Source organism: Oncorhynchus clarkii, unplaced genomic scaffold (assembly GCF_045791955.1).
Source record: "Oncorhynchus clarkii lewisi isolate Uvic-CL-2024 unplaced genomic scaffold, UVic_Ocla_1.0 unplaced_contig_566_pilon_pilon, whole genome shotgun sequence".
Taxonomy (NCBI): domain Eukaryota; kingdom Metazoa; phylum Chordata; class Actinopteri; order Salmoniformes; family Salmonidae; genus Oncorhynchus; species Oncorhynchus clarkii.
Genome location: NW_027260880.1, coordinates 32,501 through 60,327, shown reverse-complemented (window position 1 = coordinate 60,327; position 27,827 = coordinate 32,501). Strand labels below are relative to the sequence as shown.

Below are 27,827 nucleotides of genomic sequence, written 5' to 3'. Positions count from 1 at the left end.
AAGAGTCTGTGTCGCCCTGCTGCTGTACGTTTCTCTCAGTAAAGAGTCTGTGTCGCCCTGCTGCTGTACGTTTCTCTCAGTAAAGAGTCTGTGTCGGCCTGCTGCTGTACGTTTCTCTCAGTAAAGACTCTGTGTCGCCCTGCTGCTGCTGTACGTTTCTCTCAGTAAAGAGTCTGTGTCGCCCTGCTGCTGTACGTTTCTCTCAGTAAAGAGTCTGTGTCGGCCTGCTGCTGTACGTTTCTCTCAGTAAAGAGTCTGTGTCGCCATGCTGCTGTACGTTTCTCTCAGTAAAGAGTCTGTGTCGCCCTGCTGCTGTACGTTTCTCTCAGTAAAGAGTCTGTGTCGGCCTGCTGCTGTACAAGCCTGGTTTATTCACTGGCCAAGTCATCAAAAAGTCTAACTTTAAATAGACTTGGCCTTGGGGGATCGTGGCAGATCTAGTCTCTCTCTCTCTTTCTTTCCAGTGCTTTGGTCCATTACTGATAAGCCAGACAGTGTGTGTGTGTGACAATGAGAGGGGGAGTCGGCCTAATAGCCCTCCATGGTACTGTGGGCTATATTAGGATCTGGCTCTGGCTGCTGTAGATGCAATTCAATGGTCAGACATGTCAACAAAGGATTAAAGGAATTAGAGAGAGAGAGAAAGTGGGGGAGTGGGGAATGAGAGAAGAAGAGAAACAGAGAGGGGATAATGAATGAGAAAAAGAGAGAGAGAAGAGGTGATGAGGAATAACAGAGAAAGATAGAATGAGATAAATAAAAATACAGAGACTGTTTAAGTAGTCAGCTCCATCATCGTAGCATTACCTTAACTCTCCCCTTATTTATCCTTCTCCCTCACTCCCCTCTCCGCCCCTCCCTCTCTCTCGCTCTCGCTCTCTCTCTCTCTCTCTCTCTCTCTCTCTCTCTCTCTCTCTCTCTCTCTCTCTCTCTCTCTCTCTCTCTCCCTCACTCCCCTCTCTGTCCCTCCCTCTCTCCCCTCTCTGTCCCTCCCTCTCTCTCTTTCTCTCTCTCTCTCTTTCTCTCTCTCTCTCTCTCTCTCTCTCTCTCTCTCTCTCTCTCTCTCTCTCCCTCACTCCCCTCTCCGTCCCTCCCTCCCTCCCTCTCTCTCTCTCTCTCTCTCTCCCTCTCTCTCTCTCTCTCTCTCTCTCTCTCTCTCTCTCTCTCTCTCTCTCTCTCCCCTCACTCCCCTCTCTGTCCCTCCCTCTCTCTCTCTCTCTCTCTCTCTCTCTCTCTCTCCCTCACTCCCCTCTCTGTCCCTCCCTCTCTCTCTCTCTCTCTCTCTCTCTCCCTCACTCCCCTCTCCGTCCCTCCCTCTCTCTCTCACTCCCCTCTCCGTCCCTCCCTCTCTCTCTCTCTCTCTCTCTCTCTCTCTCTCACTCCCCTCTCCGTCCCTCTCTCTCTCTGTCTCTCCATCTCTCTCTCTCTTACCCTCACTCCCCTCTCCGTCCCTCCCTCTCTCTCTCTCCCTCTCACTCCCCTCTCCGTCCCTCTCTCTCTCTCTCTCTCTCTCTCACTCCCCTCTCCGGCCCTCTCTCTCTCTCTCTCTCCCTCACTCCTTCTCCGTCCCTCTCTCTCTCTCTCTCACTCCCCTCTCCGTCCCCCTCTCTCTCTCTCTCCCTCACTCCCCTCTCCATCCCTCTCTCTCGCTCACTACCCTCTCCATCCCTCCCTCTCTCTCTCTCTCCCTCACTCCCCTCTCCCTCCCCCTCTCCTTCCCTCCCTCTCTGCCTCTCCCTCTCCTTCCTTTCCCCTCGCCTTCTCTCCGTTTCTCTCCCCTGCACCCACTCTCTCTCTCTCACTCCCCTCTCCGTCCCCCTCCCTCTCTCTTTCTCTCTATCTTTTTATTCCCCACCTCAACCCCTCTCCTTTCTCTGCTCCATCTTTCCCATCTTTTTCCATCTCCTCCTGTGTGAGTGTGTGTATTCAAGGTCCCAGCTGTGGTGATGAGCTGTGGTGCACTGCATTGCATTACAAGGTTCTGATAGGTTCGTCAGTGCTGCTTGCCCGGGCCTGTTGGTTAGATACAGTCATCTGTAAAACAACAGGGGGTTCTGGGAAGTAGGCCCTGCTCTGAGGACAAGAGGGTCTAGTGAGGACTGTGTGCGTGTGTGTGTGTGTGTGTGTGTGTGTTCTCCCACAGGCTAAAGCAAACAGTCAGTCAGACTGACAGAGAATAGAGCTGTCACTTCCCTCTTTTAGTTGTAGTTTGACCACTAACTAGTCTTGGATATCCCAGACATTGGAGCAACGTCAGCTAGGCAATGACACTAGGACTGGGGAGGATGTCGGCTTCTCTCTGACAATTCAAAAGGGGGGGGGGGGGGGTCGTTCTGGGGAGGGTCCTCTTCAGACAGATAACCTTCTCAACAAAAGAGACCACAGAGAACACTAGTCTAGTAGGACATTGGGGAGTAATGGACCTGCAATCAGAAAGACTAGGAGTAGGAGAGGGTTACCTCATCTGCCTGGCTGCCTCAGTCTCTGTGGGAGTGTGTGTAACAAGTATTCCCGTTTACTGTGTGTGTGTGCGTGCGTGCGCCTGTGTGCACATGCTTGCGCCTGTCTGCCTGTGTGTGCGGGTGTTGCTCCTCTGTGCCGCGTGTTCTCCCCTAACGCGCTGCCTGGGACAAGACCATTAGTGTTGAGGCAGCAGCAGTAGAGAGATGAGAGTGCTACTGAGGGGAGCCGAGGGGAAGAGAGGCCACAGAGTAATGAAGTGTTGATGCCTGTTGGATCAAAGTTGGAGGCCACAGAGGGTCAGGAGGATATAGGTGCAGGATCCACACGTCTCTACTGACCCTGACTTTAAGGAGCCTCCTCTGACCTTTTGACCTCCACACACACACACACACACACACACACACACACACACACACACTTCCTTTCCCTCATTCATCAGACAGTCAGTCAGTCAGTCAGGACGGAGGCAGTAGCTACTAGCCGGGGCCTGTCCTCGTGTGGGACCTGGTTGTGGGGTGTTTCATAAATAAAGGGACGAGTTGACGGCCATACAGTCAGTGTGATTAATGTGTGTGTGAGGCGTCCTGTGGATTACGTGAGAGAGGGATGAGGGGGATGGAGGGGGGAGAGGGGAAGTGAAGGGGGTCCCTGTTTGAAGTTGGTGCAGCTGTGAAGTATTTTCATTTTGATTTGGTCCCAGATTTTCTGCTAAATGGTGAGGGTTAGTGTGTGTGTGTGTGTGTGTGTGTGTGTGTGTGTGTGTGTGTGTGTGTGTGTGTGTGTGTGTGTGTGTGTGTGTGTGTATCTGGGGGCCACTGTGTGCCAGAGACCATGAAGCTGGACAGATTCTAGAACTTGGGCCAGATCTGGACCGTCTGGAAATCATCTGCTGAAATAAGAAATGTAATTCAACATTTTTTAAATGTATTTTTATTCTTTCTTCATTTCCATCCCTCCTTTCCACTCCTCGTCTCCTGTCCTCCCTTTTGAACTTCTGCTTTGACTTCATCCTCTCTCTTGCTCTCGCCCTCAGAGTTTAAAGCTGTTTCTCTCTATCAAACCTGAGTTCAAATATTATACATTTGAAATCTTTCAAATACATTGAGTGTTTGCTTTAGCCTGCCTTGAGTGCCAGGTTTGCACTTTTGGGACATTTTTATTGGTTCCATTACAAGTTCAATAAAGTACAGCTAAAGTATATAAAATTATTTCTAATAGTATTTGAACCCAGTTGTGGTCTGTTTGATGTTAGTTACCTACATGTTGCATGTGTTCTGTGACTCTTCCTGCTTTAAAGGGTGTCAAGGCCCATTCTGTTTGCTGTGCTTATCAGTGTCCCAGAGCCCAGCCCTGCTGGGGAACACACCACTAGACTACACCCCTACACTACACCACTACACTACACCACTACACTACACCACTACACTACACCACTACACCACTAAACTACACCACTACACTACACCACTACACTACACCACTACACTACACTACACCACTACACTACACCCCTACACTACACCACTACACTACACCACTACACTACACCACTACACTACACCACTACACCACTAAACTACACCACACTACACCACTACACTACACCACTACACTACACTACACCACTACACTACACCCCTACACTACACCACTACACTACACCACTACACTACACCACTACACCACACTACACCACTACACTACACCACTAAACTACACCACTACACCACTAAACTACACCAATACACTACACCACTACACTACACCACTACACTACACCACTACGCCACTACACTACACCACTACACCACTAAACTACACCACTACACTACACCACTACACCACTAAACTACACCACACTACACCACTACACCTCTACGCTCCTCGCCACTACACTACACCACTACACTACACCACTACACTACACCACTACACCACTAAACTACACTACACCACTACACTACACTACACCACTACACTACACTACACCACTACACTACACCACTACACTACACCACTACACTACACCACTACACTACACCACTACACCACTACGCTACATCACTACACTACACCACTACACTACACCACTACGCCACTACACTACACCACTAGACTACACCACTACACTACACCACTACACTACACTACACCACTACACTACACCACTACACCACTACACTACACCACTACACTACACCACTACACTACACCACTACACTACACCACTACACCACTACACTACAACACTAGACTACACCCCTACACTACACCACTACACTACACCACCACACCACTACACTACACCACTACACTACACCACTACCTTACACCACTACACTACACCAATAGACTACACCACTACAATACACCACTACACTACACCACTACCCTACACCACTACACTCCTCGCCACTACATGTTGGATCTTCATTTGATCACCCTGTTGTTGCAGGATTTATTCTGCACAGCAGGAAATGCACATTTATAGTGTATTAGAGGTTTAAAAAGGCTTCTAAAGTTTATAATTTCTACTTTAAAATGTCAGACTTGATTTGCCTTAACTGAAAATCTATCAGCCTCAACAAAAATTCACATTTCCTGTTGCTGCAGGATAATTTTCCTGCTTTGAGAAACTGGTCAAATTAAGATCCAACATTTGTACCTACTCTCTCTATTGGATAGACTAAACTAAAATCTGTAGCATTTTTATTCCAGTTTGCTTAAAAACCCCATCAACATTTCAGTCCACAGGACATTCATCAGAATGGTAGAAAACATGAAAAGATAAAGACAAGGTAATATGGGGTGTTTTCGCTGTCATCCCATACTTGTGCCCACAGGACCTCGACAGGGTAGTGATTACCTGTCAGACCACTGTCAGGCCAAACACTTCATATAAACACCACTCTTACCTAGCTCTAATTACCATTTATGATAAAGGAGAACATTCCCTCTTCACCTCTATCTCGTTACTTCTCTCTATGTTGTTCTTTCTCTGTCTGTCTCCATCTCCTTCCCTTCCTTCCTCTCTTTCTGTCTGCCTTTCTGTTTCTTTCTCTCTGTCGCTCTCTCTGTCGCTCTCTCGCTCAATTCAAAGGGCTTTATTGGCATGGGAAACATATGTTTACATTGCCAAAGCAAGTGAAATAGACTAGAAACAAAAGTGAAATGAACAATCTCGCTCTCTCTCTCTCTACCTCTATATCCTTCCCTCTACCACCTTGTTTACATTTTCTAGTCTATAATTTTTTTATCATTTTCACCTCCCTTTCTGGGAGAGTGTTTTACTCTTCATTTCTGGTTTCTGGCAAAGAGTGGTTTCCAATTTCCACTACTATCAGTAGGAGTACTCTTAGTTTAGATTGAGTCACAGCCTAAGTAATGAAAAGCATCTTGTGTGAGGTGGTACGGTGTGTGAGTTCTGGTGTGAGGACATGGGAAGGAGCAGGAAAGGAATGCATCTTGTGTGAGGTGGTACGGTGTGTGAGTTCTGGTGTGAGGACATGGGAAGGAGCAGGAAAGGAAAGCATCTTGTGCGAGGTGGTACGGTGTGTGAGTTCTGGTGTGAGGACATGGGAAGGAGCAGGAAAGGAAAGCATCTTGTGCGAGGTGGTACGGTGTGTGAGTTCTGGTGTGAGGACATGGGAAGGAGCAGGAAAGGAATGCATCTTGTGTGAGGTGGTACGGTGTGTGAGTTCTGGTGTGAGGACATGGGAAGGAGCAGGAAAGGAAAGCATCTTGTGCGAGGTGGTACGGTGTGTGAGTTCTGGTGTGAGGACATGGGAAGGAGCAGGAAAGGAAAGCATCTTGTGTGAGGTGGTACGGTGTGTGAGTTCTGGTGTGAGGACATGGGAAGGAGCAGGAAAGGAAAGCATCTTGTGCGAGGTGTGTACGGTCTTGTGCGAGGTGGTACGGTGTGTGAGTTCTGGTGTGAGGACATGGGAAGGAGCAGGAAAGGAAAGCATCTTGTGTGAGGTGGTACGGTGTGTGAGTTCTGGTGTGAGGACATGGGAAGGAGCAGGAAAGGAATGCAGGAGAAATTACATCTCTTATTGGACACTTTGATGTTGGATATTTGATGATGGTCATGCTTGGTGACAGTAGGAAGGAGAGGCAGACAGTCTGCGGTCGAGATGATCTCCACATACACATTTGGTGACACACTGGGAGCTGAGAGAGAGAGAGAGAGAGAGAGACTGGTGTGAAGAAATCAAATGCTTTTTCTCAGCCCTCCCATTGGTTTCCATTGGCATTCCTGCCTGCGTGCCTATGATAAATGCTCTTCTTGTTTCCTTTCTTCACTCCAAACCCTAATCCCCCCTCAGCACCCCTTATAACCCCCCATCCGCCCCTAATCCCCCCTCAGCACCACTTATAACCCTCCATCCGCCCCTTATCCCCCCTAAGCACCCCTTATAACCCCCCATCCGCCCCTAATCCCCCCTCAGCACCCCTTATAACCCCCCATCCGCCCCTAATCCCCCCTCAGCACCCCTTATAACCCCCCATCTACCCATAAATCCCCTCTTCTCAGAGTCGAAAGCGTTGGGGGATTTGCTGCCTGCCTGTCTGTCCATCACTTTCAAAGCCCTGGTCATTGAGTTCCTCATGAGGATCACCCTTTACGGAGGAGGAGGGAATCTATTCCTTTTTCCATTAAAACCAGACTGTCAGACAGACAGATAGAGAGACAGCCCCCTCTATCTCCCTCCTGCCTTCTCTGCCCCTGATACCCCCCTTGTAGCTCACAATGAGCAGGGTTAGAAGGGGGTTGCAGGTTTTCCTCAGTATGTCTGATGTCTGGTGTCTGGTGTTGGGACTCGGCCACTTAATTTATCCTGTGACAGATGAATTGCGTATCCCCCACTCTCCCCTCCTCCTTCACCCCTCCCTTCTTACTCTCCCCCTCCTCCCCAATCTTATTTCTTTTCCTTTATTGCGGTGTTGTTCCCATTCCTAACTACCCGTGGTGCACATCCACATCTAAGCCTTGTTTTCCTTGGATCGCCGAGCCCAAACTTTCCTTTCCACACTCCGGCACTCCCATCGGGGGAAATCCCAATTAACCCAGCCAGGACAATCGGCTTCAGAACTGGGAGAGGCTGGGATAGAGACTGGAGAGAGAGACTGGAGAGAGAGACTGGAATAGAAACTGGGATAGAAACTGGGATAGAGAATGGAGAGAGAGACTGGAGAGAGGGACTGGAGAGAGAGACTGGGATAGAGACTGGGATAGAGACTGGAGAGAGAGACTGGGATAGAGACTGGAGAGAGAATGGGATAGAGACTGGAGAGAGAGAGACTGGGATAGAGACTGGAGAGAGAGACTGGGATAGAGACTGGAGAGAGAGACTGGGAAGATACTGAATAGAGACTGGAGAGAGAGAATGGGATAGAGACTGGAGAGAGGGAATGGGATAGAGACTGGAGAGAGATAATGGGATAGAGACTGGAGAGAGAGAATGGGATAGAGACTGAATAGAGACTGGAGAGAGGGAATGGGATAGAGACTGGAGAGAGAGAATGGGATAGAGACTGGAGAGAGAGAATGGGATAGAGACTGAATAGAGACTGGAGAGAGGGAATGGGATAGAGACTGGAGAGAGAGAATGGGATAGAGACTGGAGAGAGAGAATGGGATAGAGACTTGAGAGAGAGAATGGGATAGAGACTGGGATAGAGACTAGAGAGAGAGAATGGGATAGAGACTGGAGAGAGACTGGAGAGAGAGAATGGGATAGAGACTGGAGAGAGAGAATGGGATAGAGAATGGAGAGAATGGCATAGAGACTGGAGAGAGAGACTGGTATAGAGAGACTGGTATAGAGACTGGAGAGAGAATGGGATAGAGACTGAAGAGAGAGAATGGGATAGAGACTGGGATACAGACTGGAGAGAGACTGGGAGAGAGACTGGGAGAGAAACTGGGTGAGAGACTGGAGAGAGAGAGACTGGAGAGAGAGAATGGGATAGAGACTGGACAGAGAGAATGGGATAGAGACTGGGAGAGAGACTGGGAGAGAGACTGGGATAGAGACTGGGATAGAGAATGGGATAGAGACTGGGAGAGAGACTGGGATAGAGACTGGAATAGAGAACGGGATAGAGAATGGGATAGAGACTGGGAGAGAGACTGGGAGAGAGACTGGGATAGAGACTGGGATAGAGACTGGGATAGAGACTGGGATAGAGAATGGGATAGAGAATGGGATAGAGACTGGGAGAGAGACTGGGATAGAGAATGGGAGAGAGACTGGGAGAGAGACTGTGATAGAGACTGGGAGAGAGACTTGGAGAGAGACTGGGATAGAGACTGGGAGAGAGACTGGGAGAGAGACTGGGAGAGAGACTGGGATACAGACTGGAGAGAGACTGGGAGAGAGACTGGGAGAGAGACTGGGTGAGAGACTGAAGAGAGAGAGACAGGAGAGAGAGAATGGGATAGAGACTGGACAGAGAGAATGGGATAGAGACTGGGAGAGAGACTGGGAGAGAGACTGGGAGAGAGAATGGGATAGAGACTGGGAGAGAGACTGGGATAGAGACTGGGAGAGAGACTGGGAGAGAGGCTGGGATAGAGACTGGGATAGAGACTGGGAGAGAGACTAGGAGAGAGACTGGGAGAGAGATTGGGAGAGAGACTGGGAGAGAGACTGGGAGAGAGACTGGGAGAGAGAATGGGATAGAGACTGGGAGAGAGACTGGGAGAGAGACTGGGAGAGAGACTGGGAGAGAGAATGGGATAGAGACTGGGAGAGAGACTGGGAGAGAGACTGGGAGAGAGACTGGGAGAGAGAATGGGATAGAGACTGGGAGAGAGACTGGGAGAGAGACTGGGAGAGAGACTGGGAGAGAGAATGGGATAGAGACTGGGAGAGAGACTGGGAGAGAGACTGTGAGAGAGACTGGGAGAGAGAATGGGATAGAGACTGGGAGAGAGACTGGGAGAGAGACTGGGAGAGAGAATGGGAGAGAGAATGGGAGAGAGACTGGGAGAGAGAGACTGGGAGAGAGAATGGGAGAGAGAATGGGAGAGAGACTGGGAGAGAGGCTGGGATAGAGACTGGGAGAGAGACTGGGAGAGAGACTGGGATAGAGACTGGGAGAGAGACTGGGAGAGAGACTGGGAGAGAGAATGGGATAGAGACTGGGAGAGAGACTGGGAGAGAGAATGGGAGAGAGAATGGGAGAGAGACTGGGAGAGAGACTGGGATAGAGACTGGGATAGAGACTGGGAGAGAGACTGGGAGAGAGAATGGGATAGAGACTGGGAGAGAGAGACTGGGAGAGAGACTGGGAGAGAGAGACTGGGAGAGAGAGACTGGGAGAGAGAGACTGGGATACACCCTTTAAACCCTCCGTTGCTCTGTCTCTCTGACCGGATCGGATATAATTTCATAACCTGACCGGGATTCTTTCCCAGGCCCGGCTTTCTGACAGAGTTTAGAGGTTGATGATTTATATATAGAGTATGTGGGGCCCCTTCGGTTGCACCACGGGGTCTTCTATGGTGTGTCTAGCTGCTGTGGTGGTGGGCTCTGAGACGGGACTTGAGTGGGTTCAATGAAAGGAGGATTGAATTAACTATGAATGTCAATATTTCTGGGGAGTCAGAAAGTGTCATGACAGGACACAGACAGGCTGACATGGTGACAGGGACACAGACAGGCTGACAGGGACACAGACAGGCTTACAGGGACACATACAGGCTGACAGGGACACAGACAGGCTGACATGGTGACAGGGACACAGACAGACTGACATGGTGACAGGGACACAGACAGGGACACAGACAGGCTTACAGGGACACATACAGGCTGACAGAGACACAGACAGGCTGACATGGTGACAGGGACACAGACAGACTGACATGGTGACAGGGACACATACAGGCTGACAGGGACACAGACAGGCTGACATGGTGACAGGGACACAGACAGTCTGACATGGTGACAGGGACACAGACAGGCTCACATGGTGACAGGGACACAGACGTGGTGACAGGGACACAGACAGGCTGACATGGTGACAGGGACACAGACAGGCTGACAGGGACACAGACAGGCTGACATGGTGACAGGGACACAGACAGGCTGACATGGTGACAGGGACACATACTTGTTGACATGGTGACAGGGACACAGACAGGCTGACAGGGACACAGACAGGCTGACATGGTGACAGGGACACATATTTGTTGACATGGTGACAGGGACACAGACTTGCTGACATGGTGACAGGGACACAGACTTGCTGACATGGTGACAGGGACACAGACTTGCTGACATGGTGACAGGGACACAGACATGCTGCCATGGTGACAGGGACACAGACATGCTCACATGGTGGCAGGGACACAGACAGGCTGACATGGTGGCAGGGACACAGACAGGCTGACATGGTGACAGGGACACAGACATGCTGCCATGGTGACAGGGACACAGACAGGCTCACATGGTGGCAGGGACACAGACAGGCTGACATGGTGACAGGGACACAGACAGGGACACAGACAGGCTCACATGGTGACAGGGACACAGACAGGCTCACATGGTGACAGGGACACAGACAGGGACACAGACAGGCTTACAGGGACACATACAGGCTGACAGGGACACAGACAGGCTGACATGGTGACAGGGATACAGACAGACTGACATGGTGACAGGGACACATACAGGCTGACAGGGACACAGACAGGCTGACATGGTGACAGGGACACAGACAGTCTGACATGGTGACAGGGACACAGACAGGCTCACATGGTGACAGGGACACAGACGTGGTGACAGGGACACAGACAGGCTGACATGGTGACAGGGACACAGACATGGTGACAGGGACACAGGCATGGTGACAGGGACACAGACAGGCTGACATGGTGACAGGGACACAGACAGGGACACAGAGAGGCTCACATGGTGACAGGGGGACATAGAGGGGGATGTGGAGGTGGGAGCAGGGCTGTTTGCGTGTTACCCAGTACTGAACTGAACACCCCTCCCCCTCCTCTCCACCTCCTAATTCCAGTATCAGTCTATTGTCATACTCTGACTCTGGGAATGTGCACTGGCTGTGTACAAGGAGACAAGTGAAGGGAGGGAGAGAATGACAAGGAGGAGATGGGAAGTGTAGAGGAAGACGGTGACTAAACAAGAGAACGCTTGCTGTTGACAAAGTGGGAAGAGCAGAGGGAGAGTACGTAACTTCATTGGTGGAGACAAGTTAAAAAACAGCCACACACTCAGAGGAGGGAAGGGTTTAGGTGCTGCTCTGCTCTGTGTGTCTTTAACCCTGCTGTGTTGAGTAACAGACCTACTGCTGGCCTCTCTGTCACACACACACCACTTTATCCTCTTGTCCATGTGTGTTTGTTTGTGCGATTGTGTGTGTGCGTGTATCATTTGTCATTAGGCTCCGCCACAGTAGTAACTGTCAGGCACCGCTGACTCTCCCTGTTTCTGATTGGCCGACCCCTGACCCCCTAGACATTCTGGTAACCAACGGCAGCGGAGCCGGGCACAGAGACAGCTGCAGCCCCTGTGAGCATCCAGCTCTGATTCCACTGTCACACACACTGGCTAGTGACAAGCAGTGGGTTTCCTTTGTCTTGTTTTACTCAGGAAACACTATCGATTCATCAGGCCTATATTAGTCACCAGTGTCCTTGAGGATTACACAGAACTAGACCGAGTTTATAGGTTACGTATGAATGAGACGTAATGCTACCCACGATCACGTTCAGTGTGCTGTCCCCCTCCTTTAAAGACTCCCCCCTAAACACACACAACCCACCCAAAAATGACATGGTCCGTGGAATGTACACAAATCTAAAACCTCCCACCTCTGCAAACTTATGCGAAAGACACACAGGTTGAAATCATTCAGTTGTGCAACTCTCCCCCTCCACCCCCTCTTTCTCTCTCTCTTACTCTCTCTCCCTCTTCTTTCTCTCACCCATTCCCTCCTCTCTTCCCACCACTTCTCTCTTTTACCCATCTCCCCTCTCTCCCCCTCCACCCCCTCTCTCTCTCCACCCCTACTCAGTGTCTGCTCAGGCCCTCTCCCACTCCCTCTCCCTCTCTCTCCACCCCTACTCAGTGTCTGCTCAGGCCCTCTCCCACTCCCTCTCCCTCTCTCTCCACCCCTACTCAGTGTCTGCTCAGGCCCTCTCCCCTCCCTCTCCCTCTCTCTCTCCACCCCTACTCAGTGTCTGCTCAGGCCCTCTCCCCCTCCCTCTCCCTCTCTCTCCACCCCTACTCAGTGTCTGCTCAGGCGCTCTCCCCTCCCTCTTCCTCTCTCTCTCCACCCCTACTCAGTGTCTGCTCAGGCCCTCTCCCCCTCCCTCTCCCTCTCTCTCTCCACCCCTACTCAGTGTCTGCTCAGGCCCTCTCCCCCTCCCTCTCCCTCTCTCTCTCCACCCCTACTCAGTGTCTGCTCAGGCCCTCTCCCCCTCCCTCTCCCTCTCTCTCTCCACCCCTACTCAGTGTCTGCTCAGGCCCTCTCACCCTCTGCTTCAGACCGGAGATAAGAGCAAACACACACCATAATGATTACCATCCAGACACCATTGTCCACTGTTTACCCACGGCATACCTCTGCTACTTAACCTCCTTTTCACTCCCTCTATCCCTGTTTTCTCTCTTTCTATCCCTCGTCTTCCCCCTTTTCCTCCCTTTCTAAAAGACACTGTTTCAAAGGAAGGATGCTGAATAGTGGATGCTGTGTACTCCCTAGCCTCTTTCTGGCCGCTCTGTGTCCAGCTCAGCCTACGTCTCTGTCTCACCCTGGGCTTATGTCTCCGAGACGTTACATCATTGCAGGGCCCAAACATTACAAGGTTATGTAGTATCAGAATGGTGTATTATTTGGGCTGTGTGACTAATTCACTGGGTAGAGCTTGACCTGGCTGGAGGCCAGAATGGGATTGAGAAATAACTTTCCTTCTCTCCCATCTGTGTGTGTGTGTGTGTGTGTGTGTGTGTGTGTGTGTGTGTGTGTGTGTGTGTGTGTGTGTGTGTGAGCTGTCCCGGCTGCGTAACAGCATTGTTCATAACACCGGAAAGCGTGAGGAGATTGCTGGTCAATATCCTGTCCCGTGCCATGACCAGGAAGAGCACAGAAGCCTGATATATTGTTACCATGTGGCCCAGGCCCAGGGTGTGTCTGTGTACCTGCCCTGGTCTTCAGATCAGAGATCGGAGAGAGGCATCACCTAACGCCATTTTACACATCCACCCAACAGCCCAACTACACCCACGTCACAGGCCCCTTGAAGTGGCTGGGTGGTGGGGAGTCAGTGTTGGGTTGGTGGAGTTATTGAATGGGTGTTTAGGTGGAGGTCTGTGTAAGATCTGGCTGTGTGGGATAGTGTTGGGTTGGGTTAAGTGCAAGGGTTAGGCTTGGCTACAGTAAATTAGTTGAGATGAGGTAGGGGTGCAGGTCAGGCACAGCGGCAGGGGGACCTCTCAAACTACTCTCCCTGGGCCTCCCGAGTGGCGCAGTGGTCTAAGGCACTGCATCACAGTGCTAGCTGTGCCACTAGAGATCCTGGTTCGAGTCCAGGCTCTGTCGCAGCCGGGAGACCCATGGGGCAGCGCACAATTAGCCCAGCGTCGTCTGGGTTAGGGGAGGGTTTGCGACTCCTGTGGCTGGCTGGGTGCAGTGCTCGCTGGCACGAGTGCCAGGTGTCCACATTGTTTAAGTGGGCATTGTGTGAAGAAGCAGTGTGGCTTGGTAGGTTGGTGTTTTGGAGGACGCACGGCTCTTGACCTTCACCTCTCCCGAGTCCGTACGGGAGTTGCTGGGATTTTAATAAAAATAAAAATAATAATAATAAATAAATAAAAATGTAATTTAATTTCTCCCCAGCCAGGGAGAACCTACACTGGGCCTCATGGTGCGTGTCACTCCCTCCTCCCTCCCTCTGCTCAATATTGACACACCTGATCACCAGGCCATAGAACGCTGCACCAATACATCAGCCCCAATGGAATGCTGATGTCATACATCAAGCAGAGGGAGATGACGGTGGCTGTGCCTCTTGGCGTTAGAGAAGGAGGAGGAGGGAGCAGGGCTTTCTCTTTCTTTTCATTCATCCATCTCTCTTGATGTTAGCCAATGGAGAAAGAGTGAAAGGTGAATGAAGGGTACACAGGAAAAGCCTAAACGAGCCTAAATGGTGTTATTGTGCTAGTGTTGTTAACCTCTCTCTCTCCCTCCCTTCTTTCAGGTGGCCAAGGTGGAGTATGTGCGGAGGAAACCCAAGCTGAAGGAGGTCTTGGTCAGGTTAGAAGACCACCTGGAGTGTGTGTGCCAGTCACAACATCACGTGACCGAGCACTCAGACGCAGACACAGGTAAATAATATTTAAGGCCGACCGAATTTATCACAACTTTATTGTCTGATAGATGACCTTCAGAGACTGTTTGGTTGGATGTCTGAGTATCTGAGTCCCGCCCCATTCAGTCATACCTTCCTACGCCTGGTCTCTTTATACTGCTAGTCTGTCTGTCTGCCTGTCTGCCTGCCTGCCTGCCTGCCTGCCTGCCTGCCTGCCTGCCTGTCTGCCTGTCTGCCTGTCTGTCTGTCTGCCTGCCTGTCTGCCTGTCTGTCTGCCTGCCTGCCTGCCTGCCTGTCTGTCTGTCTGTCTGTCTGTCTGTCTGTCTGTCTGTCTGTCTGTCTGTCTGCCTGCCTGCCTGCCTGTCTGCCTGTCTGCCTGTCTGCCTGCCTGCCTGCCTGCCTGACTGCCTGCCTGCCTGCCTGCCTGCCTGCCTGTCTGCCTGTCTGCCTGTCTGCCTGCTGGCCCCCATTGCTTGCACTGGATGACCTCTTGTATATGACTGTTGAGAAAACAGACACGCCTGCAAGCTAGACTTCTATTGCCAAACCTGCAAGGCCCCTTGTGTGTGTCTGATAGAAAGACAGTGTCAGTGTGTGTGAGGGTGTTTGTCTGTGTGAGGGTGTTTGTCTGTGTGTGTGTGTGTGTGTGTTTGTGTGCGTGCGTGCGTGCGTGCGTGTGCGTGTGCGTGCGCGTGCGTACGCGTGCGTGTGTGTGTGTGTGTAAAGGGAGGGTGTCCAAAGGCTGCTTGGCTTGGACGGCAGGTAACAGTCCTTTCCCCTTGATCCAAAGCCTCCGTTGGGAAGAGATAAGAGGAACGATGTGGACTGATAAGGCATCTCAACTATTTATAGTGTCATTTCAAATCCTCTTGAATTATCTCTCTGTCGGGGGGCTTTTTATCTGCTTTCTGCTCGTTGTGTCGTAAACCTCTCTGCTTCCCTCTCTTGCTAACGCCTGTCCCTGTCCTCCTATCCTCCCTCCCCAACTTGTGTTTTCAGACCACCATACTAGGGCTAAAGGTAGGAAAAGGAAACCTAAAAAGCTAAAGCTCAACAAGGATTTATTGGCGACATAATAAACTTGAACACATTATTCCAAAGTCCGACCGCCGGACCCCCCGGCTCCAACAGGTAGGAGGACTTTAGCACCAGCATGGCAATCCAACCAATTACCTACCTGCTGGTCACAAGCCCAATCAGGGGAGAGAAAGGGTTGCCAATCAGATCACAAACAAAGCCACACCCAATCAGTGTGAGGAGAGGGAGGGCTGAAATGGGCCACACTCTGTGAATGCCACTGCATGATTTAGTGTGATTTTTATGCCTGCCTGCGCACTGCATGTCCACTTTGTGTTATGTTTTATGCCTGTATGAGTTTATGAATAAGGATTTCAACCTCACCTTGTTCACCGACCAGTATTTGTCCTTCACTCCAGCTGTCTCTGTGTCTCTGTGTGTATCTGATTTCAAATACCATTCTAGATGACTCTACTTCCCATGCTCTCCTCTGTATTTCATGTTGCCTCTTTCTTTCTATCTCATCCTCTCTGTCCATTTGTTGTCTGTCTGTCTGTCTGTCTGTCTGTCTGTCTGTCTGTCTGTCTGTCTGTCTGTCTGTCTGCCTGTGTCTGTATAATGTTCTGACTGTCTCTCTCTCTCTCTCTCTCTCTCTCTCTCTCTATCTCTCTCTCTCTCTGTCTGTCTCTCTCTGTCTCTGTCTCTGTCTCTCTCTCTCTGTCTCTCTCTCTCTCTCTCTCTCTGTCTCACTCTCTCTGTCTTTCTGTCTGTCTCTGTCTCTCTCTCTCTCTGTCTCTCTCTCGCTCTCTCTGTCTCACTCTCTCTGTCTTTCTGTCTGTCTCTGTCTCTCTCTCGCTCTCTCTCTGTCTCTCTCTCTCTGTCTCTCTCTCTCTGTCTCTCTCTATCTCTCTCTCTGTCTCTGTCTCTGTCTCTCTCTCTCTCTCTCTCTCTCTCTCTCTCTCTCTCTCTCTCTCTCTCTCTCTCTCTCTCTCTCTCTCTCTCTCTCTCTCTCTCTCTCTCTGTCTCTCTCTGTCTGTCTTTCTGTCTGTCATTCCCTATGAGGGATTGTTTGTTGTCTATTGTGTGTTTTTAGTGAGTCACACACTCACTGAGTGGAAATGCACGGCCAGCACCTGGGATGATGACTGGTATATTTGATTACTCTGTTATTGAAATCAGGAGAAGGCTTATGCCAATGGAATTGGCTGTGTGGACATGGGTGTGTCCACCTGATGAGTTAATGACACACATTCAAATTGAACAAAATGGGGAACAAATATCACTTTTTACCTCTAACATGTTCAAATAATATGGGGATTAATGAAATGCTAATGCTAAAGCTAATGGTAATAGTAATTATGAGGGTAATGCTAAAGCTAATGGTAAGAGTAATTATCAGGCTAATGCTAATGAAATGCTAAATGTTAACGTCAGCTCTCTCTTTTCTCCACAGTGGACGTAAGGTGAGACCCCAGCAGCATTGGACTTCAGTGTGGAAGGGGCCAAAGAGAAGATGCTGCCATATTTGGACTGCTGACCTACCCCCTTCCCTGACCCCACCCCAAGCCACCTACCGCCTTTTAAAAACAAAGATTACTGTAAAGAGAAAAAAAGACAAAAAGTTAATAAAATGCCAAAGGTGCTTTTTTCTATTACCGTAAAAAGTAATGCAGAAGGTCTCTGCCAAGCGCAGCAGAACCAACCAATCAAACAATGACGCGGATGAGGATGGTGAAGCCGATAAAGAGCTGGGCAGAAAAGAGAGGAGGAGGAGGACAAGATGGGTTGTCGTTTGTTGAGTAAACAGGACAATTTGACGATCACAGAGAGAGATCCAGGATGGATCATTGGATTAAGCCTCGGTGGGGGATCTGTCGACTGGATCCTAAAAGGACACAGAGAGGGACAATCAGTGGACTCTTCGGGACGTGTGGAGGCTTGCATGTTCCTAGCCGTTGGCCTAAGTGACACTTGCCTGGACAGTCAATGACTGACAGAGAGAGAGGGAGAGAGGGAAAGAGATGTTGAGAGAAGTTGTAGAGAGGTGTAGAAGGTACTGGTCGTGTTGCTTGTTGTTCCAGAACTTTCTGTACACTGTAGTGGAACATGTGAACATTCTGGAACTCATAGAATGGTCGCCTATTTAGTCTATTTTGGATAAAGTGTTGGGAGAAGTGTTTGGAGTCATCAGGACCTGTTGTTCCAAGATGTCTTCTCTGCTTCTCTCTCCTGGGTTCCCCTGTCTGCTCCTATTGGGATTGTGCCAGTCACCATATACACTACAGAACGATTCAGAAAGGAAGATTCATTCATTGCTACTAATAAACTATTTATACGTGTGAACGTTTTCCTTTCTCTCTCTCTCCCTCCAAGACATTATGTTTTCTGTGACATGTAAGAATCATGTTCTGTCTGATCTTCTGGTAGTGAATCTTCATGTCCACATGTTGTTTGTAGTTGTTCATGTAGTTGTTACTCATGTTCAATGTTGCCTTATTATGTGCCAGTATATTATCTGAACAGTCTCAAGTCTAGTTGTATGGGCTGGAAATGTAAGGGAGTGTGAGAAGGAGGAGATGGGAGGACAGAGTCTGTACAAGTACAGGAAGATGCTTTATTTTTGTTAAAAATATATATTATGCTTACTTATATTCAAGCAGGAAGTATGTTTGTTATTTCTTTGTTTGTTGTGGTTGAATGCTTTTATTTAAACCATGGAAACGATGCAGGACTGGGGGTGGTGAAGTGTATCAGGCCCCAGCAATGCACCCTGTTTGGTGGTGTAGGGTAGGCTTACATCAGCAGTGCTGTACTGTATTATCTAGAGAGATGGATAGAGCTAACCTGGTCCCAGATCAGTTTGTGTTGTCCTGCAAACACTTATTGGCAAGGCAGCACAAACCGATCTGAGATCAGGTTAGTGGAGAGCTGGCTGAGGATAGACTCCGTCTGGGGCATCGTTGGACTGTCTCTTTAACCCAGTTATCTAGCCAACAGTTACACCCAGTAACCAGAGCGTCATTATACACAACAGAACGTTCAGCATGTGTGTGTGTGCACATAAATGTGTGTGTGAAACCACTTTTAACCCACATCACACTCCTTTGATACGATGGTGCCCAGTCCGCCCCACCAGCACACAAGCTGTTCTTAACGAGTACAAAGTCCATCTTGAATGAGAGAGTTTGTGAACAAATCAACATGAATGGTTCCCTAGTTAATCAAGCAGCAGTCTTCCATTGACACGTTAACAACGACGAAGACTGTTCCGCTGTTGATGAGTGAAAGATTAAAAAAGAAGATACCACTGTTTATGGAGAGACTGACACCAAATCTCTAACAACACCCTATTTCCCGTACGGTGAAGTGCACTACTTTAGACCAGAGCCACTGGACCAAAAGTAGTGCGCTACATAGGGAATAGGTTGTCGTTTGGCACACACTGAATCAATAGAAAGACCTGGGCACTTTCCCAAAATGTCTCAGAGTAGGAGTGCTGTTCATCTTATACATTATGATCTAAACAGCTAAACTGATCCAAGATCAGCACTTTATGAAGTCCTGGGTGAGAGGCATGTTGAGAGAAAATAGATGACTGAAGAAGCAACAACTCTGTATCTGCAGCTGCTTCGTGTTGTGGTAACAACATGTTCAGCTGCACTATACAGACTTCCAAGGTGATTCCATTGGTGCTGTATGTATAAAGGAAATCTGAAGAAGTTTCCCCACCATTTTACAATGCATTCATTTATTCATTCATTGTCAATAGACCAGGGACCATTGCTTACAGTAACTAAAGAAACTACAACAACACAAGCTAATACCATTTTTTATTTGGGCCTCTATTGGATAAAAACAGCAATGATTATAATTTATATATTTATGTTTTCAATAATAAATACATTCTGCTTATCAAACTGTACACAGAATGTTGGGTCCTGTTTTTGGTGCGAGTTGGTACAGTCTGATATGTGCCACGTCTCTTTCTCAGTTGCTGTATAAATCAGTCCTTCCCTTGCTGAAGGAACTGACCAGGTGAAAAGCCTACTCACTGGGCACAGACTTCAATTTAACATCTATTTCACATTGGTTCAATGTAACTTCATTGAAATGACATGAACACAACATTCAACCAGTATGTCAACCAGTATGTGCTCAGTGGGGAATTATATATATATATTTTTTTTCATTTAACCTTTATTTAACTAGGCAACTCAGTTGAGAACAAATTCTTATTTACAATGACGGCCTACTCCGGCCAAACCCGAATGACACTGGGGCAATTGTGCGCCTATGGGACTCTCAATCACAGCCTGTTGTGATACAGCCTGAATTCGAACCAGGGTGTCTGTAGCGATGCATCAAGCACTGAGATGCAGACCGGTGCGCCACTCGGGAGCCCCATGATGATGATGAGTTTACACCATATTGTCTTCACCTTCCAAGTCAGTGCAGATGAAGAGGAGACGAGGACAGATCAGTGCAATGAAAGACAGGAGGAGAGGATGGTAGGTTAGACAACGGAGAAAGAGCTGTTGATGAGGCGAGCAGTTGATGAGGCGACCCATCTGAATCCTCATGTCCTGTAGTCCATCTGCATTCTCATGTCCTCTAGTTCATCTGCATCCTCATGTCCTCCAGTCCATCTGCATCCCCATGTCCTCTAGTCCATCTGCATCCTCATGTCCTCTAGTCCATCTGCATCCTCATGTCCTCCAGTCCATCTGCATCCTCATGTCATATAGTCCATCTGCATCCTCATGTCCTCTAGTCCAGCTGCATCCTCATGTCCTATAGTCCATCTGCATCCTCATGTCCTGTAGTCCATCTGCATCATGTCCTCTAGTCCCTCTGCATCCTAATGTCCTCCAGTCCATCTGCATCCTCATGTCCTCTAGTCCAGCTGCATCCTCATGTCCTCTAGTCCATCTGCATCCTCCTGTCCTCCAGTCCATCTGCATCCTCATGTCCTCTAGTCCATCTGCATCATGTCCTCTAGTCCATCTGCATCCTCATGTCCTCTAGTCCACCTGCATCCTCATGCCCTGTAGTCCATCTGCATCATGTCCTCTAGTCCACCTGCATCCTCATGTCTTCTAGTCCATCTGCATCATGTTCTCTAGTCCATCTGTATCCTCATGTCCTCTAGTCCATCTGCATCCTCCTGTCCTGTAGTCCATCTAGTAGCCGGAGGGTGTGGAGTGGACAGGCAGGAGGCGTGTGGAGTGGATAGGCAGGAGTCATGTGGAGGAAATGTGAGCTTTCCTGGGGCCTGTGGAGCGAGCTGTGACTGGCCTCGCCTCCAGGATCCTCCAGAGCCAGGAGGAGACTTTATTACTCTCTCCCTGAGATGCTAACCCTAATCCTGGGTTTAGAGGACATGAAAGGGTCGCCTACCCACCACTTCCCCCAGATACACTCCCCCCCCACCCCCCGTTTATTAACCCTGAGAGGAGAGAGAAAGAAGAGAACATGAAAGAGCAGATCAGAGGAGGGACACCATCAAGGAAAGATCAACAGAGGGACATATCAAAGAAAGACAAGAACATGAGGATGTTATGTTTTTATAGTTTTTCATCTGACATGCCCTGGGTGTAGAGGGGTTCATTCAACAAGGGAGTGAGGGATGGGGGGAGTGAGGGATGGAGGGAGTGGGGATGGAGGGATGGATGGAGTGAAGGATGGAGGGAGTGAGGGAGTGAGGGATGGAGTGAGGGAGTGAGGGATGGATGGAGGGAGGGAGTGAAGGATGGATGGAAGGAGGGAGGGATGGAGGGTAAGAGGGAAAAGGGAGGAGGGGAGGTGGAAGGAGAGGTATACTATATATACAAAAGTATGTGGACACCCCTTCAAATTAGTGGATTTGGCTATTTCAGCCACACCCGTTGCTGACATGTGTATAAAATCGAGCACACCGCCATGCAATCTCCATAGACAAACATTGGCAGTAGAATGGCCTTAGCCGCGAAGTGGTAGACCACACAAGCTCACAGAACGGGACCGCTGCTCACAAGCCTAAGATCACCATGTGCAATGCCAAGCGTCAGCTGGAATGGTGTAAAGCTCGCCGCCATTGGACTCTGGAGCAGTGGAAACGCGTTCATGCTTCACCATCTGGCAGTCCAATGGACAAATCTATGTTTGACAGATGCCAGGAGAACACTACCTGCCCCAATACATAGTGCCAACTGTAAGGTTTGGTGGAGGATAAATAATGGTCTGGGGCTGTTTTTCATGGTTTGGGCTTGGCCCCTTAGCTCCAGTGAAGGGAAATCTTAATGCTACAGCATAGACTGACATTCTAGACGATTCTGTGTTTCCAACTTTATTACAATAGTTTTGGAAAGCCCGTTCCTGTTCAGCATGACAATGCCGCCGTGCACAAAGTGAGGTCCATACAGAAATGGTTTGTGGAGATCGGTGTGGAAGAACTTGATTGGCCTGCACAGAGCCCTGACCTCAACCCCAGTGAACACGTTTGTGATTAATTGGAACGCTGACTGCGAGCCAGGCCTAATCGCCCAACATCAGAGCCCGACCTCACTAATGCTCTTGTGGCTGAATGGAAGCAAGTCCCCGCAGCAATGTTCCAACATCCAGTGGAAAGACTTCCCAGAAGACTGGAGGCTGTTATAGCAGGAAAGGGGGGACCAACTCCATGGAATGTTCGACGAACTGGTGTCCATATACTTTACGTGATGTGGTGTATCAATAGTTCAAGAAGCAGGGGAGAAAAGAGGAGAGAAATGTGCCAGAGGGAGAGAGAAAAAAGACACACACACACACACACACACACACACACACACACACACACACACACACACACACACACACACACACACACACACACACACACACACAATGGGAGATACAGGAGAAAGGCCTAAAGTGGACTCAGGATGTTGGTGCATGGTGCAGTATCTGGAGGGATGGAACCAGACTGGAGAGGACCACTAAGTGGACATGGTTTCATAAACAATGCCAGAATGGGTCTGGGAGCTGACAAGGTGTGAAGAGGGGTGCTGATGGGTGTGTGTGTATGTGTGCGCTTGTCATATATGTGTGCGTGTTTGTGTGTCTCTGTGTGTTTGTGGTGATCAACAATACCAAGGAGGTCTCCCTCCCGGTGTGAACACGGACCGTTGGAATGTCTGCCTCTTGTGGAACGCAAGCTGTCATCTGACTGGCCGACAATGGATGGGTCAGGGTTCATGGGTCAGAGGTCAGGGGAGGGGGGAGGGGTTGAGACAAAGTGGAAGTTGTTGAATGCATTGTAGATAATTTGTTATCCCTTCTCTCTCTCGCTCCCTCTCTCTCTCTCTCTCTCTCTCTCTCCCCCTCTCTCTCTCTCTCTCTCTCTCTCTCGCTCCCTCTCTCTCTCTCTCTCTCTCTCTCTCCCCCTCTCTCTCTCTCTCTCTCTCTCTCTCTCCCTCTCTCTCTCTCTCTCTCTCTCTCCCCCTCTCTCTCTCTCTCCCTCTCTCTCTCTCTCCCTCTCTATCTCTCTCTCTCTCCCTCTCTCTCTCTCCCCTCTAGCTCCCCCTTCTCTCTTTCTCTCTCTCTCGCTCTCTCTCTATCTCCCCCTTCTTTCTCTCTTTCTTTATCTCCCCCTTCTCCCTCTCTCTCTCTCTCCCCTCTAGCTCCCCCTTCTCTCTTTTTCTCTCTCTCTCTCTCTCTCTCTCTCTCTCTCTCTCTCTCTCTCCCCTCTCTCTCTATCTCCCCCTTATTTCTGTCTTTATCTCCCCCTTCTCTCTCTCTCTCCCTCTCCCTATCTCCCCCTCTCTCTCTCTCTCTCTCTCTCTCCATCTCTCTCTCTCCCCCTTCTCTCTTTCTCTGAGTTCGGTAGAATGCAGCCTTGCCTCTCTTTCAAAGACCTACATTGATTGACGCACTGGGCATTGTTGTAAGATGTCCCTCTTGCTCATGGCCTGTATTCAAAAAGTACTGTATCTCAGAGTAGGAGTGCTGATTTAGGATCAGGTACTCTGCTGACCATACAATCTTACTCATTATGATCTTTAAGGCGAACCTCACCATTCCTACTTTGAGGTTTTTGTGAATACAGACCTTTGTATCACAGCTGACCAGTGTGTCGGAGTCGGAGTGCTGATCTAGGATCATATGGACATGGGGGACCTGGTTCTAGATCAGCACTCCGACTCTGAGACACTTGATACAAAAGGTCCCTGATGGATGGAAATACAGAGAGTCATGAGGTTTAGATGCTCACTGGTGACAGCGGTGGGATTTGACTGACAACCACAGTTAGCTCTCAGCCCGACCCCTCTAGTTGGCCTTGACAATTTCCTTCCACAAATTACGGACCCTATAACTAACCTCCCTTTCCCTCCGTCCCTTCATCCATCCATCCCCCGCTCTCTCTTTCTTTTTTAAGTTGTTCAAACCTGCGGCCTCTGGTTTTGAGGAAACACAGGCAGAGGTTCCTCTGTGAAGATGGCGGTGGCCAGTTTGTCGGGGCCACGGACATGAATGTGCGTCTTTGTCCTCCCACCCCCCTACTACCCTCCTGCCTCCCTCCCGGCCCCCTCATGCTGACATGCTCGGTCTCTTTTGGGGGGCCCACCGAAATGACCCTGCTAATTATGTATTTAAGGTATTTGGCTCCTGTGAAAACAGCTTTGGGTAGGGCAGTGTGTGTGTGTGTGTGTGTGTGTGTGTGTGTGTGTGTGTGTGTGTGTGTGTGTGTGTGTGTGTGTGTGTGTGTGTGTGTGTGTGTGTGTGTGTGTGTGTGTGTGTGTTTGTGTGCGTGTGTGTGTGTGTGTTGTCCCTGCCTCACGGCTATCATTACAGGTCAGCGTTTATGTATACAGTGGATTAGAGTGACCCTGCCTGATTGGGGACTGAGGGGTAGAGGGAGGTGAGAGAAGGATAGAGGGAGTAGAGCGGGGTAGAGGGGGGTAGAGGGAGGTGAGAGAGGGAGGAGAGCGGGTAGAGAAGGGTAGAGGGAGGTTAGAGGGGGATAGAGGGAGTAGAGGGGGTAGAGAGGGGTAGAGGGAGGTTAGAGGGGGATAGAGGGGTAGAGGGAGTAGAGGGGGTAGAGAGGGGTAGAGAGGGGTAGAGGGAGGTTAGAGGGGGATAGAGGGGTAGAGAGGGGTGGAGGGAGGTTAGAGGGGGATAGAGGGAGTAGAGGGGGTAGAGGGAAGTAGAGAGGGGTAGAGAGGGGTAGAGGGAGGTTAGAGGGAGATTAGAGGGGGATAGAGAGAGTAGAGGGAAGTTAGAGGGGATAGAGCGAGTAGAGAGGGCAGAGGGCGAGTAGATGGGGTAGAGGGAGGTAGAGAGGGATAGAGGGGTAGAGGGAGGTTAGAGGGGGATAGAGGGGGTAGAGGAGGGTAGAGGGAGGTTAGAGGGAGTAGAGGGAGGTTAGAGGGAGGTAGAGAGGGGTAGAGAGGGGTAGAGGGGGGTAGAGAGGGGTAGAGGGGGATAGACGGAGAAGAGGGGGTAGAAGGAGGTTAGCGGGGGATACAGAGAGTAGAGGGGGTAGAGGGCGAGTAGATGGGGGTAGAGGGAGATAGACGGAAAAGAGGGGGTAGAGGGAGGTTAGAGGGGGATACAGGGATAGAAGGAGTAGAGGGCAAGTAGAGGGAGGGGGGGTACAGGGAGGGTAGAGGGGAGTAGTGTTAGGGTAGTGGTGTACCCATGTGTGTGAGGGAGGCCATGGCTTTGGTTGCACATCTGCAGAGTTGTCCCTCTGAAACCCTAACTCCATAACATGGGTTTTTTCATATCCCATTTCACTGGCAATGGTTTATTAACAGCAGAGAGAGGTCCCCCCCCCCCCCCCACACACACCCCCACACACACCTAACCCTAAATCTAACCATAACCCTAATCTTAACCCCTAACCCTAACCTTAACCCCTAACCCTAATAATGTACCTAACCCTAACTACTAACTCGAACACTAAACCTAACCATAAACCCAAAGTTTAATTCTAACCCTAACCCAAACCTGTCCCCTAAACCTAAAATAAAAACATTTTCTCATGGGGACTGGCAATATTTTCCTTGTTTTATTATCAATGTGAGGACTTCTGGTCCCCACAAAGATAGTTAAACAAGAACATACACACACACATACACATGAGAAGACTAGCAGCGCACACACACACACACACACACACACACACACACACACACACACACACACACACACACACACACACACACACAGTACTGTACAATCACACAGTACTTATAGGACACTTCAATCTGAGTTCTAAAGAGAATGTGGACACTTTTAATGCTACTCTTTAATCATACTGATCATTCCTTCCACACTGCAGAACAGTCAGCTTCCAACCCCAACCTCATGCAGCCCCCTGCCCCACCCCCAGTTTAAACTAAACCTTCCACACTGCAGAACCAAGTCAGCTTACAACCCCAACCTCATGCAGCCCCCTGCCCACCCCCAGTTTAAACTAAACCTTCCACACTGCAGAACCAAGTCAGCTTACAACCCCAACCTCATGCAGCCCCCTGCCCACCCCCAGTTTAAACTAAACCTTCCACACTGCAGAACCAAGTCAGCTTACAACCCCAACCTCATGCAGCCCCCTGCCCCACCCCAGTTTAAACTAAACCTTCCACACTGCAGAACCAAGTCAGCTTACAACCCCAACCTCATGCAGCCCCCTGCCCACCCCCAGTTTAAACTAAACCTTCCACACTGCAGAACCAAGTCAGCTTACAACCCCAACCTCATGCAGCCCCCTGCCCACCCCCAGTTTAAACTAAACCTTCCACACTGCAGAACCAAGTCAGCTTACAACCCCAACCTCATGCAGCCCCCTGCCCCACCCCCAGTTTAAACTAAACCTTCCACACTGCAGAGCCAAGTCAGCTTACAACCCCAACCTCATGCAGCCCCCTGCCCACCCCCAGTTTAAACTAAACCTTCCACACTGCAGAACCAAGTCAGCTTACAACCCCAACCTCATGCAGCCCCCTGCCCACCCCCAGTTTAAACTAAACCTTCCACACTGCAGAACCAAGTCAGCTTACAACCCCAACCTCATGCAGCCCCCTGCCCCATCCCCAGTTTAAACTAAACCTTCCACACTGCAGAACCAAGTCAGCTTACAACCCCAACCTCATGCAGCCCCCTGCCCACCCCCAGTTTAAACTAAACCTTCCACACTGCAGAACCAAGTCAGCTTCCAACCCCAACCTCATGCAGCCCCCTGCCCCACCCCCAGTTTAAACTAAACCCCTGTCAGTCAGTCAGTCTCCTGTCACCTGCCATGGTGTCTGGCCCATCCTGTCCTCACTTAGGCAGCTCCAGAGGAGGGCCTGATGAAACCGGATCTGTCCTGATTCCCCCGGGGGGCGATTGTAGCTGCTGATAAACGTGAGATGGGAACCAGCCTGTTCCTCTTCAATGGGACACGCTGACACAAGGGATGTTAGCCCCTCTCCTCACAGTCACACTCCAGAACCCACACTCAGCACTACCTACCACCACTCACTGGGTGTGTGTTTGTGAGTGTTTGTGTGTGTGTGAGTGTTTGTGTGTGTGAGAGTGTTTGTGTGTGTGTGAGTGTTTGTGTGTGTGAGAGTGTTTGTGTGTGTGAGAGATATATATATATATATATATAGAGAGAGAGAGAGAGACATGGATTGGAACTGTCTCTTAAAGCAGTCATTTAAAGCAGTCATACTTTACCACTCTCACTCGTAGTACTACTGACAATGAGTGTGTGTGTGTGTGTGTGTGTGTGTGTGTGTGTGTGTGTGTGTGTGTGTGTGTGTGTGTGTGTGTGTGTGCTTATATGTGTGTGTGAGTGTGTATTTGTGCGTGTGCGCTCGCTCGTGTGTGTGTGCTTATATGTGTGTGTGCCTGCATGAGCAGGTTTGTACGTGTGTGTATCCGAGAATGTTGAGGCAGACCGGAAATCCCCCTGAGTGATACGTAAATGGTTCCTTCTTTTCTCTCTCTTCTCTTTCTTCCCTTTCTCTCCATCTGAAGTCAGCACTTACTGCCTGAC

At 49.8% G+C, this 27,827-nt stretch overlaps 1 protein-coding gene across 1 annotated transcript in view; it reads left to right on the top strand.

Moving 5' to 3' along the window:
- The window catches only part of LOC139402056 (platelet-derived growth factor subunit A-like), a 39,001-nt gene extending 20,333 nt beyond the window's left edge, over positions 1 to 18,668 (top strand). The window contains exons 5-6 of the mRNA XM_071146119.1: positions 14,699 to 14,825; positions 17,280 to 18,668. Coding sequence (XP_071002220.1) covers positions 14,699 to 14,825; positions 17,280 to 17,293 — 141 coding nt within the window. The 3' untranslated portion in view covers positions 17,294 to 18,668. The remainder of the gene's footprint in view (positions 1 to 14,698; positions 14,826 to 17,279) is intronic.
- The last annotated feature ends 9,159 nt before the right edge of the window (positions 18,669 to 27,827 follow it).